The sequence below is a fragment of the Corapipo altera genome, unplaced genomic scaffold (assembly GCF_003945725.1).
Source record: "Corapipo altera isolate COAL_440 unplaced genomic scaffold, ASM394572v1 61045, whole genome shotgun sequence".
Taxonomy (NCBI): domain Eukaryota; kingdom Metazoa; phylum Chordata; class Aves; order Passeriformes; family Pipridae; genus Corapipo; species Corapipo altera.
This window is the reverse complement of record NW_020884975.1, coordinates 1,441,228-1,453,651: the sequence shown is the minus strand read 5'-3', so window position 1 is coordinate 1,453,651 and position 12,424 is coordinate 1,441,228. Positions and strand designations below refer to the sequence as shown.

At 43.5% G+C, this 12,424-nt stretch overlaps 1 protein-coding gene across 11 annotated transcripts in view; it reads right to left on the bottom strand.

Moving 5' to 3' along the window:
- Window positions 1–2,854: 2,854 nt before the first annotated feature.
- Window positions 2,855–12,424, bottom strand: part of UNC13B (unc-13 homolog B) — a 208,517-nt gene continuing 198,947 nt past the window's right edge. For 9 of the 11 annotated variants that reach the window (XM_027665364.1, XM_027665365.1, XM_027665366.1 and 6 more), the window contains 4 exons: window positions 9,503–9,559; window positions 6,941–7,033; window positions 5,719–5,878; window positions 2,855–4,526 (listed from right to left, as the gene is read on the bottom strand). In XM_027665364.1, the coding sequence (XP_027521165.1) occupies window positions 4,241–4,526; window positions 5,719–5,878; window positions 6,941–7,033; window positions 9,503–9,559 (596 nt within the window). In that variant the 3' untranslated portion in view covers window positions 2,855–4,240. The remainder of the gene's footprint in view (window positions 4,527–5,718; window positions 5,879–6,940; window positions 7,034–9,502; window positions 9,560–12,424) is intronic. The other 2 variants (XM_027665361.1, XM_027665363.1) reach the window with 1 other exon arrangement.

Below are 12,424 nucleotides of genomic sequence, written 5' to 3'. Positions count from 1 at the left end.
CTGGACAGCCTGTTCCAGTGCTTGACAACCCTTTAGGTTAAGAAATATTTTCTTAGTATCCAATCTAAACCTTCCCTGGGGAAGCCTGAAGCCATTTCCTTTTATCCTATTGCTTGTTACCTGGGAGAAGAGACTGGTCCCCACCTTGCTACAGTGTCCTTTTCTGTGGTTGTAGAGACCCATAAGGTCCCTCCCAAGCCTCCTTTTCTCCAGGTTAAACACCTCCAGCTCCTTAGGCCACTCCTCATTGGACCAGTGCTCCAGACCCTTCCTCAGCTCCATTGCCCTTCCCTGGACATGCTCCAGCACCTCAATGTCCTTCTTGTACTGAGCCTCTTTCTTGTACTGAACCCAGGATTTGAGGTGAGGCCTCACCAGTGCTGAGTACAGGGGGATGGTCACTGCCCTGGTCCACCTGGCTGACACAGGCCAGGTGCCATTGGCCTTCTTGGCCACCTGGCCACACTCTGGCTCATGTTCAGCCACTGTCGACCAGCACACCCAGGTCCTTTTCCACTGGGCTGTTTTCCAGCCACTCTGTCCCAGGCCTGGAGCACTGCAGGAGTTTGTTGTGACCCAAGTGCAGGACCTGGCACTTGGCCCTGCTGAACCTCACACAATAGGCCTCAGCCCATCGATCCAGCTTGTCCAGACACCTCTTCAAAGCCTTCCTACATTCCCACCTACCTTGGTGTCATCTGTGAACTGACTGAGGGTGCACTTGATCTACTTGTCCAGATCATCAGTAAAGATATTAAAAAGGACTGGGCCCAGTACTGATCCCCAGAGGATCCACTGATGACCAGCTGCCAGCTGGATACAGCACCATTCACCACTACTTTCTGGGCCTGGCCATCCAGCAAACAGTGCACCCGCCCAAGCTATGGGCAGCCAGTTCCTCCAGGAGGATGCTGTGGTAGACAGTGTAAAAGACTTTGCTGAAGTCGAGGTAGACAACCACCATGGCCTTTCCCTCATCCACCAAGCAGGTCACCTTGTCACAGAAGGAGATCAGGTCAGTCAAGCAGGACCTGCCTTTCATAAAGCCCTGCTGCCTGGGCCTGATCCCCTGTTTGTCCTGCACATGCTGCGTGTTAGCACTCAGTATGCTCTGCTCCATGATCTTCCATGGCACTGAGCTCAGGCTGCCAGGCTTGGAGTTCCCTGGATCCTTCTTCCGGCCCTACTTGTAGATGGGCATCATGTTTGCCAGCCTCCAATCAGCTGGGACCTCCCCAGTGAGCCAGGGGAAATGGTAAATGATGGAAAGTGGCTTGTTGAGCAATTCCACCACTCCCTCAGTGCCCTTGGGTGGATCCCACCTGGCCCCATAGACCTGTGGGTCTCTAAGTGAGTGGTGCAGTAGGTCATTGACCATTTCCCCTTGGATCATGGAGGCTTCATTATGCACCCTGTCCCTGTTGTCCAGCTCACAGGCCTGGGTACCCCGAGAACAACTGGTCTTGCTATTACAGACTGAGGCAAAGGTGGCATTAAGTACTTCAGCCTTTTCCTCCTCCACTGTCACTATTCTTCCCACCACATCCAACAAAGGATGGAGATTGTCCTTAGCCCTCATTTTGTTGCTGAGGTATTTATAGAAACAGTTTTTGTTGTCTTTTATGGCAGTACACAGGTTAAGTTCTAGTTGGGCTTTGGCCCTTTCAGTGTTCTCCCTGCATAATCCCACAACATCCTTGTAGTCCTCCTAAGTTGCTGCTTCTTCCACAGGTCATAAACTCTCCTTTCTTTCCCAAGTTCCAGACAAAGCTCCCTGTTCAGCCACACCAGTCTTCTTCCCCATCGGCTCATCTTTTGGCCCATGGTGATGCCCTGCTCCTGTGCCTTTAAGATTTACTTCTTGAAGAATATCCAGCCTCCCTGGATTCCTTTGCCCTCCAGGACTGCCTCCCAAGGGACTCTGTTGCTGAGCATGTGTTACCCAAGGAAAAAATGGCATCTCAGATCACAGAAATTCGGAGAGCCATGTTATCATGAAATACGAGTCTCTGATTTATTTGACCTTGTCTGCTGGAAATTGGCAGGATCCCCAAAAAGTGAGGAGAGGGAGTAGTTTCCTTGACATCAAGAAGGCTTATTCTTTCATCTCTTGTCAATACAATCTACAAAGTATTAATGATCATATGAGGCTGAAAGTTATGAATCAAGTTAGTTACATAATTATTTTTCTTCCCATTTTATCTGTAAAATATCCGACTGCCTGTCTGAGTCTTTCCACTCAGCACCTTCATGAGACTATGCTAGTACAAAGGAATGTGACTTAAAGGCCAGACAGGAGAAAAAAAAAGGAACTAAGCTATTCTCTATGCTTTTCTGTGATGTCCTAGTGTGTTATCAGAAGCCACGGACTTCGGGGAAAGATGTCCTAGACAGAGGCACCATGGAGGAGGGGGGAATTTGCTGGGTATCTACAGCACCAAAAAAATCTATGTGCTAAGCCAGATTTACGAAGATGTTGTTGTGATTCTTCTGTACATGGTTTAGCAAAACAAATTACAGTTATATTTCCACAGATGACTCCAAATGCTGCTAAAAGAGTTTATTAAAGACCATACTAACAGTTCTCATAACAATGGCACGTACAATGATTCAAAATCATGACAAATAGCGTGGAGTTTTGAAGAGCATTAGTATAACACACCATGGACAAGAACAAAGCAGATGTGCTGTCTCAGAACTCTACCAGCAGGCCTATGAAATACAGGAGTCACATCATACAGCTGTACAAGTATCAGAGAAAATAGAAAGGAAAAAAAAAGGTCATTCAATTGCAGTCCTTGAATTTATTGACAGTATTACAGTACTTTATGGGCAAGGACTGGCTTGTTCCAGCTGCACTTTCCAGAGCACAAGGGCAGCTGGAAAAGCAAAAATATCCCCAATAAAAACCCTCCAACAAACATACCTCAGGTGCAATCACCATTCCAGACCTTCCTGCTTACGAATTTTCAGTCAGAAATTCTGACCTCCCTGCAATTACTTCGCTCAGGACAGTGTTTTGTTTTGCAAGAAAACAAAAGCAGGATGCTTCTTTAAGACAGTGCAAAAATATTTCAATGGTATCATCAATGGTATCGTAAGATTAATGACAATCAGCGTGGATCAATCACAGCATCTTCAAGATCAGAACCAAACACACGTGCTGCCCCTTGACCAGCACTCCAGACTGAGGGCTTGCAGAGGGGAGGTTTCTTCCTCTCTCCCAGGCAAGCCATCGTTTCTAGGTTCATAGTGAGGAATGGTCTTAAGCTACTCCAGGGTAACAAAATGCTACAGAAAGCCTGCAAGTATGAAATTATCCAATCCTCTGTCAAAAACTAACAAAAGAATATTGAAGTGGAAAAAAAGTACATAGCAGCCATGTAATTTGTCACGGCTCTAACTCTACGACTCTAACGCTGATCCCTTCCTTACCGCGTTGGTCACGGCAGCCGGAGCGTGCCTAGCGGAGCTGAGCGGCTTTACAGCACCCCCACGGCGGCACGGGATTCCCGGCAGCACGTGGGGATTTACACTCTCCGAGACACACTGTCTAATTACAATGGCAGGGCAGCTGCAGCCTGCTCCTGGTGTGTTGCCTTCGCAGCTTTTGGCTATGAGATCTTAGGCCCCTCTGCACTTGTCTCCCATGCTCAGAGCAGCACACCCGTGGACATACATTCATCCAGTGTGCATCTCCAGAGCGATCTGCCACTTCCTTTTTAAGCAGATGTTGAGGTGTCTGCATATCATGTTGGCATAACCTGTGACAGAAGATCCCCGGGCAGCTCCACAGTACATGAATTCAATGAGAGATAACTGTGCTTTGTCAAGCCCCCAAATCATCTCCTCCCAATTTCCACACAGTTGCGTGTTCGCATCGTAGTGTGATTATGTAGAACCTTTTTAATGCCTGCCAACTTCAGAGGATAAAATCACAGTGCTGCATATCAACAAAACCCAGCAACTCCAGCCTCCAATATAAAATAATTTATATACACAAAGCAGAATTTGCATCTTAAATAAGAGATTGTCTCATTCTCTATGGTGTCTTACCCAGCTACTAAAAAATAAATAATTCACATCAGATTGATGGATTTGTTTCCTATATAGCACACGTGCGCTATCGGAGCTGACAAAGACAACATGAAAAAAAACCTTTTGCAATTAATAAAAGAGAATTGTTGAACACTTGCACATATTGGCACAAGGCAGAAGAGAAAAGGGAATATTACACAGCTCAGGTGCCTTCCTCTGTGGAGCGGGATTCAGATTTCAACTTTACAAATTCTCTGGCAACTTCATCATTGGTTCTCTGAGACAGAATCCTCAAGATTGTAAGTCCAGTCTCATCCATGTGAATCCTGCGCCCAAGGGGGCACCAGCAAGCACAGCTTCCTTTGTCTGCTATGTCTCTGAGCTGCATCACTGCTATCCCCAGTACCCGGTCCTCCCGAGCGAAGCAGTAATCCTTCACACAGACTTGGAGCTCATAGGCATCGGGGCCATCTTCATTCCCCAGGATGCTGAAAAACACACACAAATTACAGTTTCTAAAGTGTATAAATTCCTCTGCAAAATAAAGGTGTCAGCAGCAGACTAGAGTGCTCTGATAAGCCACAGAAACTCATTTCTTCAGAAAACCCTGGTCAGAGAGGGAGAAGTAAAACTTATAGCATGTGGGCATTTTTGCTGATTTATAGCAGATAAGACAACCTGGTTACTTAAAAAAAAAAGAACCACAACAACCCTTATCAAGTTGCCTTTGCAACTTGGGGGGGTGTGTGTATATTAAACTGTGAAATGAGAGGAGCATGGAACATTAAAGCCATGCTAATAGATTTTCAACTCAGAAGACTTTAAACATTTCTGCTTCTCTTAAGGGTTGCTTCATTTCAGAATTACTATTTTAATTAGATGAGGTCTTTGTTAAAGATTCAAAACCTTCCATTAAAGCAAAAGCTAATAAAAATAAATCCCCAATCCTTCTGATGTTGCTAAAATTAAAAGAATAAAAGGAACAAAACCTCTTCACTTAGAGGAAGCCTGACTTTTCCCACAGAATAGAAAAATTATATGAACATTCCCTCTTCCCCAGAGATTCACAGTCTTTTGCTGGTCAGCTCTGCTCCACTCATTTTTACATGTACAGCTGAGTGAGCACTAGCCTGCAGCTCCCTTTGTTGAGCCTTCAAAGAAGGAATATGTCTTTGTAATAATGAAAGAAAGCCAAATCAGAAGAGATCAATACTCGACATTGAGAAACACTGCAATTTTAGCAGTGCAACCACCAGTTCCAAGGGCTGTATCCTTGGAAACAAGTTCAGAAAGCATGTCCCACAGGTCAAGTAGGGATAAAAATGCACATTGAGGTTAAGAGAACGAAAAACATGCAATGAACTTTTAGCCTCAACTCTACCAATAAAAGATACAAAGTTCATTAAAATGACAGAGTAAAATACGTTCATAGGACACACAGTGCATTTCAGAAGGTAGCTAAAGGACTCTCCTGGTACAGAACAGATCTCAGCATCCCACCTGCAGCAAAAATTCCCATGATCTAGTGTTTCCTGCCAAGGAACCAGGCATGGGGCCAAGCTACTGGTTCACACACTCTTCTGGGCCCTGAGCAGGCTGTTTGTGGACACTGAAAACCCCTATCTGCCCTCTGCATCTGCACTTGCCACACCAGATCCCTAGGCTATTTTTCACACTTACAAGTGAAAGGTTTCATTGTATTTTGGAGCCCAGTTGTTGCTCTTTGACTTGGTTGTGAACTTCCTCTTCTTGTCACTCTGATGGGGCCCAATCATGGTGATTTCAACAAATGGACGGAACATGCCAGACGTCTGCCACTTCAGGTCGTTGGCTGCCACAACTGGAAAGGAGAGTTATCATCTGTTCCCATTGCTCAGGACACCTTTCCACCCCACCCTGCTTTTAATTTCTTGCTTCAGGGGGCAATGTCACAACATGCATGGGCAGTGTATATATTTTGTACTACAAAGATGTATATGCTTTTTGGATCTAATTTAAAGTCTGTGAAGGGAATTTAATGTTTGGGACATACAGCTTCTGCTGTATGCATTGTCAAAAAATTAGCCCAAGAAAACAGGCATCCCTGCAGCTCTGGGCAGGCTGCCTTGACAGTTCAGTGTTTACATCTACCTTATGGGTGGGATAACAAAAAAAAAGGGGATTTTGGAGGCCAATACTAAGGTCTCTGTGGAAAAGGAAAATGAGACTTCACGTAAGACAAACAAACAACATGAGCTGTGAGTGGTTCCAGAATCCACAATTATTAGCTTTTTAATTCTCTTTCTCTCTCAGGTCACTGCAGGGAACAGACTGAAGCAGAGGAAATAGCTCTGAAAATCAGCTTTTGCACTGCAGTGTAGATTTAGCCAAAAGAGAGGCCTGAAGAACTCTTCATGTAAATCTGTAGAGGAAATTAAAGTATTTAAGTATGCTGTATTCAAGAAAAGGAGACGAAGGAGGAAGAGGAAGCCTGGGATGAATCACTACTTTGTCTATTTTCAGAGTCGCTCTTCAGGGACCAATGTGGCCTTCAGGATGGGGGAGAGGAGCCTCTGAACTCTTACTGGTTCTGTGATCTCTGGCTGTACACTGAACAGTTTCGTAACATCACCCTATCACGCTGCCCCGTTCTCTGCAGCACAGACTAAACTGTGGCGCCTGGTGAGAGCCATCATCTGATTTTTGTTTACTGCTTATATCGTTGCCAATAAACAACAGGGCTGTACATTGCCATGTCACTGGCTGGACAAGCTCATTTGCTGTTTCTCTACATGTTCCTGATGTGAAACAGAGAAAAACAACTGTGGACTCAGATCCCATGAGCTAACACTATCATGGCTGCCAACTGGAGATTTGCCTCGATGCAGTCACAGAGCCTGAGCAGTAACACGTTTTGCCATACCTTTCACCGTGACCTTGTGTTCACCAGTCCCTGGGTGCGTGTACAGGTCGATCTGTATGGACACTTCACCCACAGGATCATCCACACCGGAGCCTGTTGGAAGAAAATGGAGACACCCCCCGTGCACACATGGATTACTGTTTATTGGCACCAGTCTTGGCCTCAGCAAGACAACACGGTGTTTTCACAGTGCACCTTCCATAGCCAGCTTTTCAGTCAACACCAATAATGTCACGTTAATGCAAGATATCATCAGGCTTGCATGCCCCACACGCATGAACGCTAACATTTCTTGCACTCCACCATGAAGATCACATCCTATTGAGAATAACAGTAAGAATTTCAAAAGAATTTAAAAGACCTAATGCTCAACAATGGACCTTCACAGAGAGCAAGGATTTTTCAGAGGTTCCTGCCAAGGTATTGTGTGTACATGCAGGCATTCCAGTGGTGGGCATCGGCATTCCTGTCTGCTCAGGGAAGAAGGGAGGACAAAAACCCCAGCAACAAAAAGAAAAGAGGAAGAGAGGACATCGCACAAGAGAGAAAGTTTAGGGGGAAAAAATACATAGATGCTAGTGATTTGCACAGAGCTATAGTGCAGTCTCACCCTCCAAGAACCTTTTTCCATGCTGTACATCATTTAAAAGTTGTCATCCTGATTGCCCATCTGCTTCCTTTTGGAGGATAATGAGAACCCCTTCTCTGTTGTATACCAAAAATGATGAGAGAGAAGTACTCACAATTTGCATACTTGTTCCCTTTTATCAATTAGTCAGGGACAAAACAAGATGTAGCTTCAGAGAGGAAAAGATAGCATGTTGTAACAGAGACAGAAGATCTCATGAACCTTACCATTCATGTATTATGATTTTTTCATCTTTTTAACTTTTCATCATGATTATTATGGAATATGTGGAAATGACATTTTTCTGGGTAGTAAAATCAAGGTGTCATGTAATTACAGAATAAGACTGCTTAGCAAATGAAAATGAAGTATTTGATAAGATAGTGAGATTGATTTTACTTTTGCTTTGATAAGTGCCTGACCTCAGGTTGAGAATTAGCAATGCTGTTGTAATTGAGATACATACAGGCTAATTGAGTAGCTATGAATAGCAGTGTTACTTTGTCAGTTTTGAGGCTAAGACACATTACTAAGTGAAAAACTGGTCTGTTTGAAATTCTAGATAAGGAATCAAACATTTTGATTAGATCTAACAAATCAACTTACACAAGAATGGTCTGCAGGCAGCAAAACCACTCATTTATAATCTAAGAGGTTGAGAGGTAATCTGTGCAATTCTCTGAAGAGAATTACATGCCATAAAACTGTAGGCAGTGAAAGTCATATTAATATAAAAGTATCTGAGTAACCAAAAGAGAACCTCAAACCTTAGGGTAGATTCTAATGCTTGACCTCAGTACAATAAACAATCTTTAGGCTGTAAAAAACATGATCTTGAATGTACTGTTTCCTCCCCACTTAGAAGGGCAGTGCCACTTTTTTGTATATGAGCACAGAGCTTTAGAATTGGTAGGTTTAATTATTGACCTGACTCATCTGATAGTGTGGGTCTGTCACTTACAGATGTTGGTGTTTTCCATAGGAACAGACAGGATTACCAACAGTATGTAACTGCCAAATCCACAGAAACATCAGCCAACAAACACTCAGGTCTTCATTTTATTGATCTTTAGTGCAATTAATAGGTTATAAAGGAGACACTGATGCTTCAGAAGAATGACAGTGGAATTACTCCATTACCTTTGAGGATGACAAAATTTAGATTATTGTTTTATTCCTACCTTCGTTCTTTCCTTTTCATACAAAAACCGTGTTCTACTAACTGAAATTAACCAAAAAAAAAGTCCACTTTGAAAAATGCCAGCTGAGCACGTACAACTGTGTGCATACACATGTTTGCAGATTTAATTCTTAACATGAAAATCTCATTGGTATTGCAATACTGAAAGGTGAAACTGCAGAACTGAGCTCGTGCAATGGGTTACAGATGTATTTCACATAAGATAATAAAAAGACTTTGGACAGCAAAAAATAGATTGAGAGATGAAACATTACAAGACTTAATTTTTTTAGGGGTCTCCTGAGCACCCAGACCTTTAGCTACCCCCCTTCAAGCCAGGTGGTTCAAGCTTGGCATAACCTTGAGTGCAAATCAGACACTTCCATGTATTACAGTAGCCCTTCTCAGCAAACCATACACATGCAAGTCCAAGACTTGAAATACACAGCCTGTGGCAAAAGGTAGGGGAACAAGTCTGCAGCATCTCCCAAAAAACAATCCATTTTCAAGACAAGGTTCATATCCCATTAGTCAATCTCAAGCTTGGGGACAGGCTCTCAGGCAAGGTACAGACTTCTAAACCGCGCAACCTGTGGCTCTTCTTTGGGACGCAAGCATTCAGTGAAAGTTCACTTCTACAGGGAACTACAGGAAACAGGACTCTGGAAAAGGTTTCTGAGCATGGGCAAGATGACTTCAAAAGCAAGGCAGTTGGGTAATGTTGTTATGGTAACAACATTAATCTTGAACATACCCTTATCAGGAAGAACGTCCTCATTAGCGGTAAACCTTATACCTTTCCCATCATGCACTGAGACATGAATTCAAAAGGCAAGAAGAAAGCAGGATAAAGAGAGAAGAGTATGAATTACAATACAATCAGCAGTGTCACTTAAACACAAGACAAATATTCTAGCTCTTAATAACAGACAAAATATCCTCCTAGGTCTTCTGCCCCAGTCCAGGCTTTGGAGAGCAAGGCTGTCCTTGATTAAGGGATTGTCTGGGTTAAAACAAGAACCGAATTTGTGCTAGCATAACTAAACTGCAAGCCCTGATTCAGATCTGCAGAGCAAATATTTAACAGCATAGTGCTATCGAAGCCTGCTCAGTAAGGAAATGAGAGTGGTAGGTACCTCACAAACTAGAAGAAGCAACCATTGAACAGTGAAGTAAGAGAAGTAAGCAGCATTTAAATAATTCTGCATGAAGCCATGTCCTCCCATGGGCTTGTGGGACACTTAACTTGTGCAAAGGGAAACATGAGTCACAGCTGTGAATAGAGGTGCTGTCCTTTCTGCCCCATCAATGTGTGTGCAGATCTCCAAACCCACCTACCAGCTGTAAGTAGAACTGTAAACAAGTAATATTCTTCTTTAGCCCAAATCCCAGGAGAGAGTCATGCCTTTCTCAGAGATATTCCATCATAGATATTAGGTGGAGGAGCTCAAATATTTTATTCCCCAAACAGGGTCCAAAACTCTCAAGCCCACTAATATACAAGATGCTGATTTGGACCAGCTCAGTGGCCTACCACACCTAGTACCTGTTCTACAAAGTGGCTCAGATAAGTCACAAAAAATGCCCTCAGTCAGCTATGAGATATAACTGATGACCTCGTAACATGTGCATCTTATGTCCTAAAGCTAGAGCTTCATTCTCTCTAAGCTTCTTAAAAAATACATAAATACCCAGGCACACACTTCTGTGGCAACCTTCTATGTTCCTGTTGCTTAGAGATTATGTTCTGTTATCTTTGTGTTTCTGCTAAATATTTGCCCCCAGTGAAATTCTACAGTCAAATCATGCATTGCATAAACCTGCTTTCTCATATCAGCTTTGAATTTGTCACTTTGTGACTTCAGTGGAACAATTTCTTCCTCTAATTTTAAACAGTCCTGACTGTAGCATGGACTGGAGAATGGCATTGCATTGCAGCACACTTCCTTGTATCTTGGGTCATCATGGCAATGTAACAGTATCCACATAAAAAAAATAGCTTCGATTCGTGGTTTGGATATGTAAAGTGAAACATTTGCATAGGGCAGCAAAAACTGAAAGCACTCAAGTGTGTACTCAAGTTTCCTGTTAAAAAGTATTTTGAGTAACTGATGACAACAGCCAAGTTCCTGGAGTCCCTGGTGGATGTAGAAGTCTTTGACCTGTCTGGCCACTGGATGTCATCGTTGCTCTGCTGGGACACAGCTACAGGACCATTCTCTCAGAGGCAGGTACTGACTTTTAGTTAATTTCAATGTTTTAATGCAGTGTGTTTCAACCTAAGCAAGACTAGGCCATGCTTCTAAAGGCAGGGATCACAGAATTACAGAATTGTCATGGTTGGAAGAGACCTCCAAGATCATCTAGTCCAACTGTAAACCCAGCACCACCATAATCACCCTTAAACCATGTCCCCAAGTGCCACATCCACACCTCTTGAACACTTCCCAGAGATTTTGCTAGCTCCCTGGGCACCTTGCTCCAATGTCTAACCACCCTTTCAATGAAAAAAATAAATTCTAATATCTAATCTGAACCTCCCCTGGGACAATTTAAGATCATTTCCTCTTATCCTTTCATTTGAGACATATCACAACCAACTCCCACCTCACTACAACCTCCTTTCAGGTAAGTTTCAGGTCCCCCCTGAGTCTTGTCTTCTGATGATTCAGCACCCCCCAACTACACTCAACCTTTCACTTTAGAAACAAACCTTGCTTTGCTTACAAAATCTCTGTAGTTTCTACTCAGAGAATGCCAGTATCAAGCAGACTCATTTGCACAAATGGGAAAAGTCTGTCAACTAAGGAGTGCTTTCCCCTTGATTTTGGGGCTCGTTGTGATGGTATGCTGGCAGAGTTAGTACCATCTGTGTGGTTGCCAGCTCTTGGAAGGATTAAAGGAGAAGGATCCAAAGCAAAAAGAGGGCAGGAGGACACCCCCATGGAGTTCTACTTTGCTGCTGAGATGAAGTAGCCTAATGACAAGGCTTGTGTTTAAACAGCCTGAGAGCTTAAAAGCATTAGTTTTGGGGTTTGACCTTATCTCTAGTAGCATCTGTCCCCTCTTACTGAGATTATGAGACTCATAGTCAGCTGGTGAAGGTCCTTGACTAGAGACCAAATTATTCTGTAAAACAATCTGGAGATGTTCACATGACAGCAATGAAAGACAGAGACAACTAACTGTTTACCCCTTCAAATTCAATGAAACAGTACCACTAAGCCATAAGGCTTCCCAGAGAGCCACCAAAAACTGTGGTGACCCATCCCAGCAGCTTATTAATATATTGTGGTGATCTGTAAACATCTAGCTCCCACATATCCTGTAGCTCCATGACTCATCATGTTGCTGTCAATCAGCCTTAGTCAGGCCTGCATGGGCTGTGCTGGCAGCTGGCCTGTGACACAGGCACTGACTAGTTTCTGCAGTGGTGTCTCGCTGAAATGGTCCCCCACACCACTGTGTAAGTCTCAGTACAGTAACTTCAAATTTCACTTAAGTCACCCACCCACATTTATTCATGAAACGTGACTGATAGGGATTGCAGAGAAAAAAGACCACAAACACCCCAAGCCTTATGTTCCACACATCTCTGCTCTCTCAAAATGTAGTCATGGAGTGGGAAATAACCCCCTTTTCCTCCTTTCCAGTTTTAAACTGAACTGTCACGTTT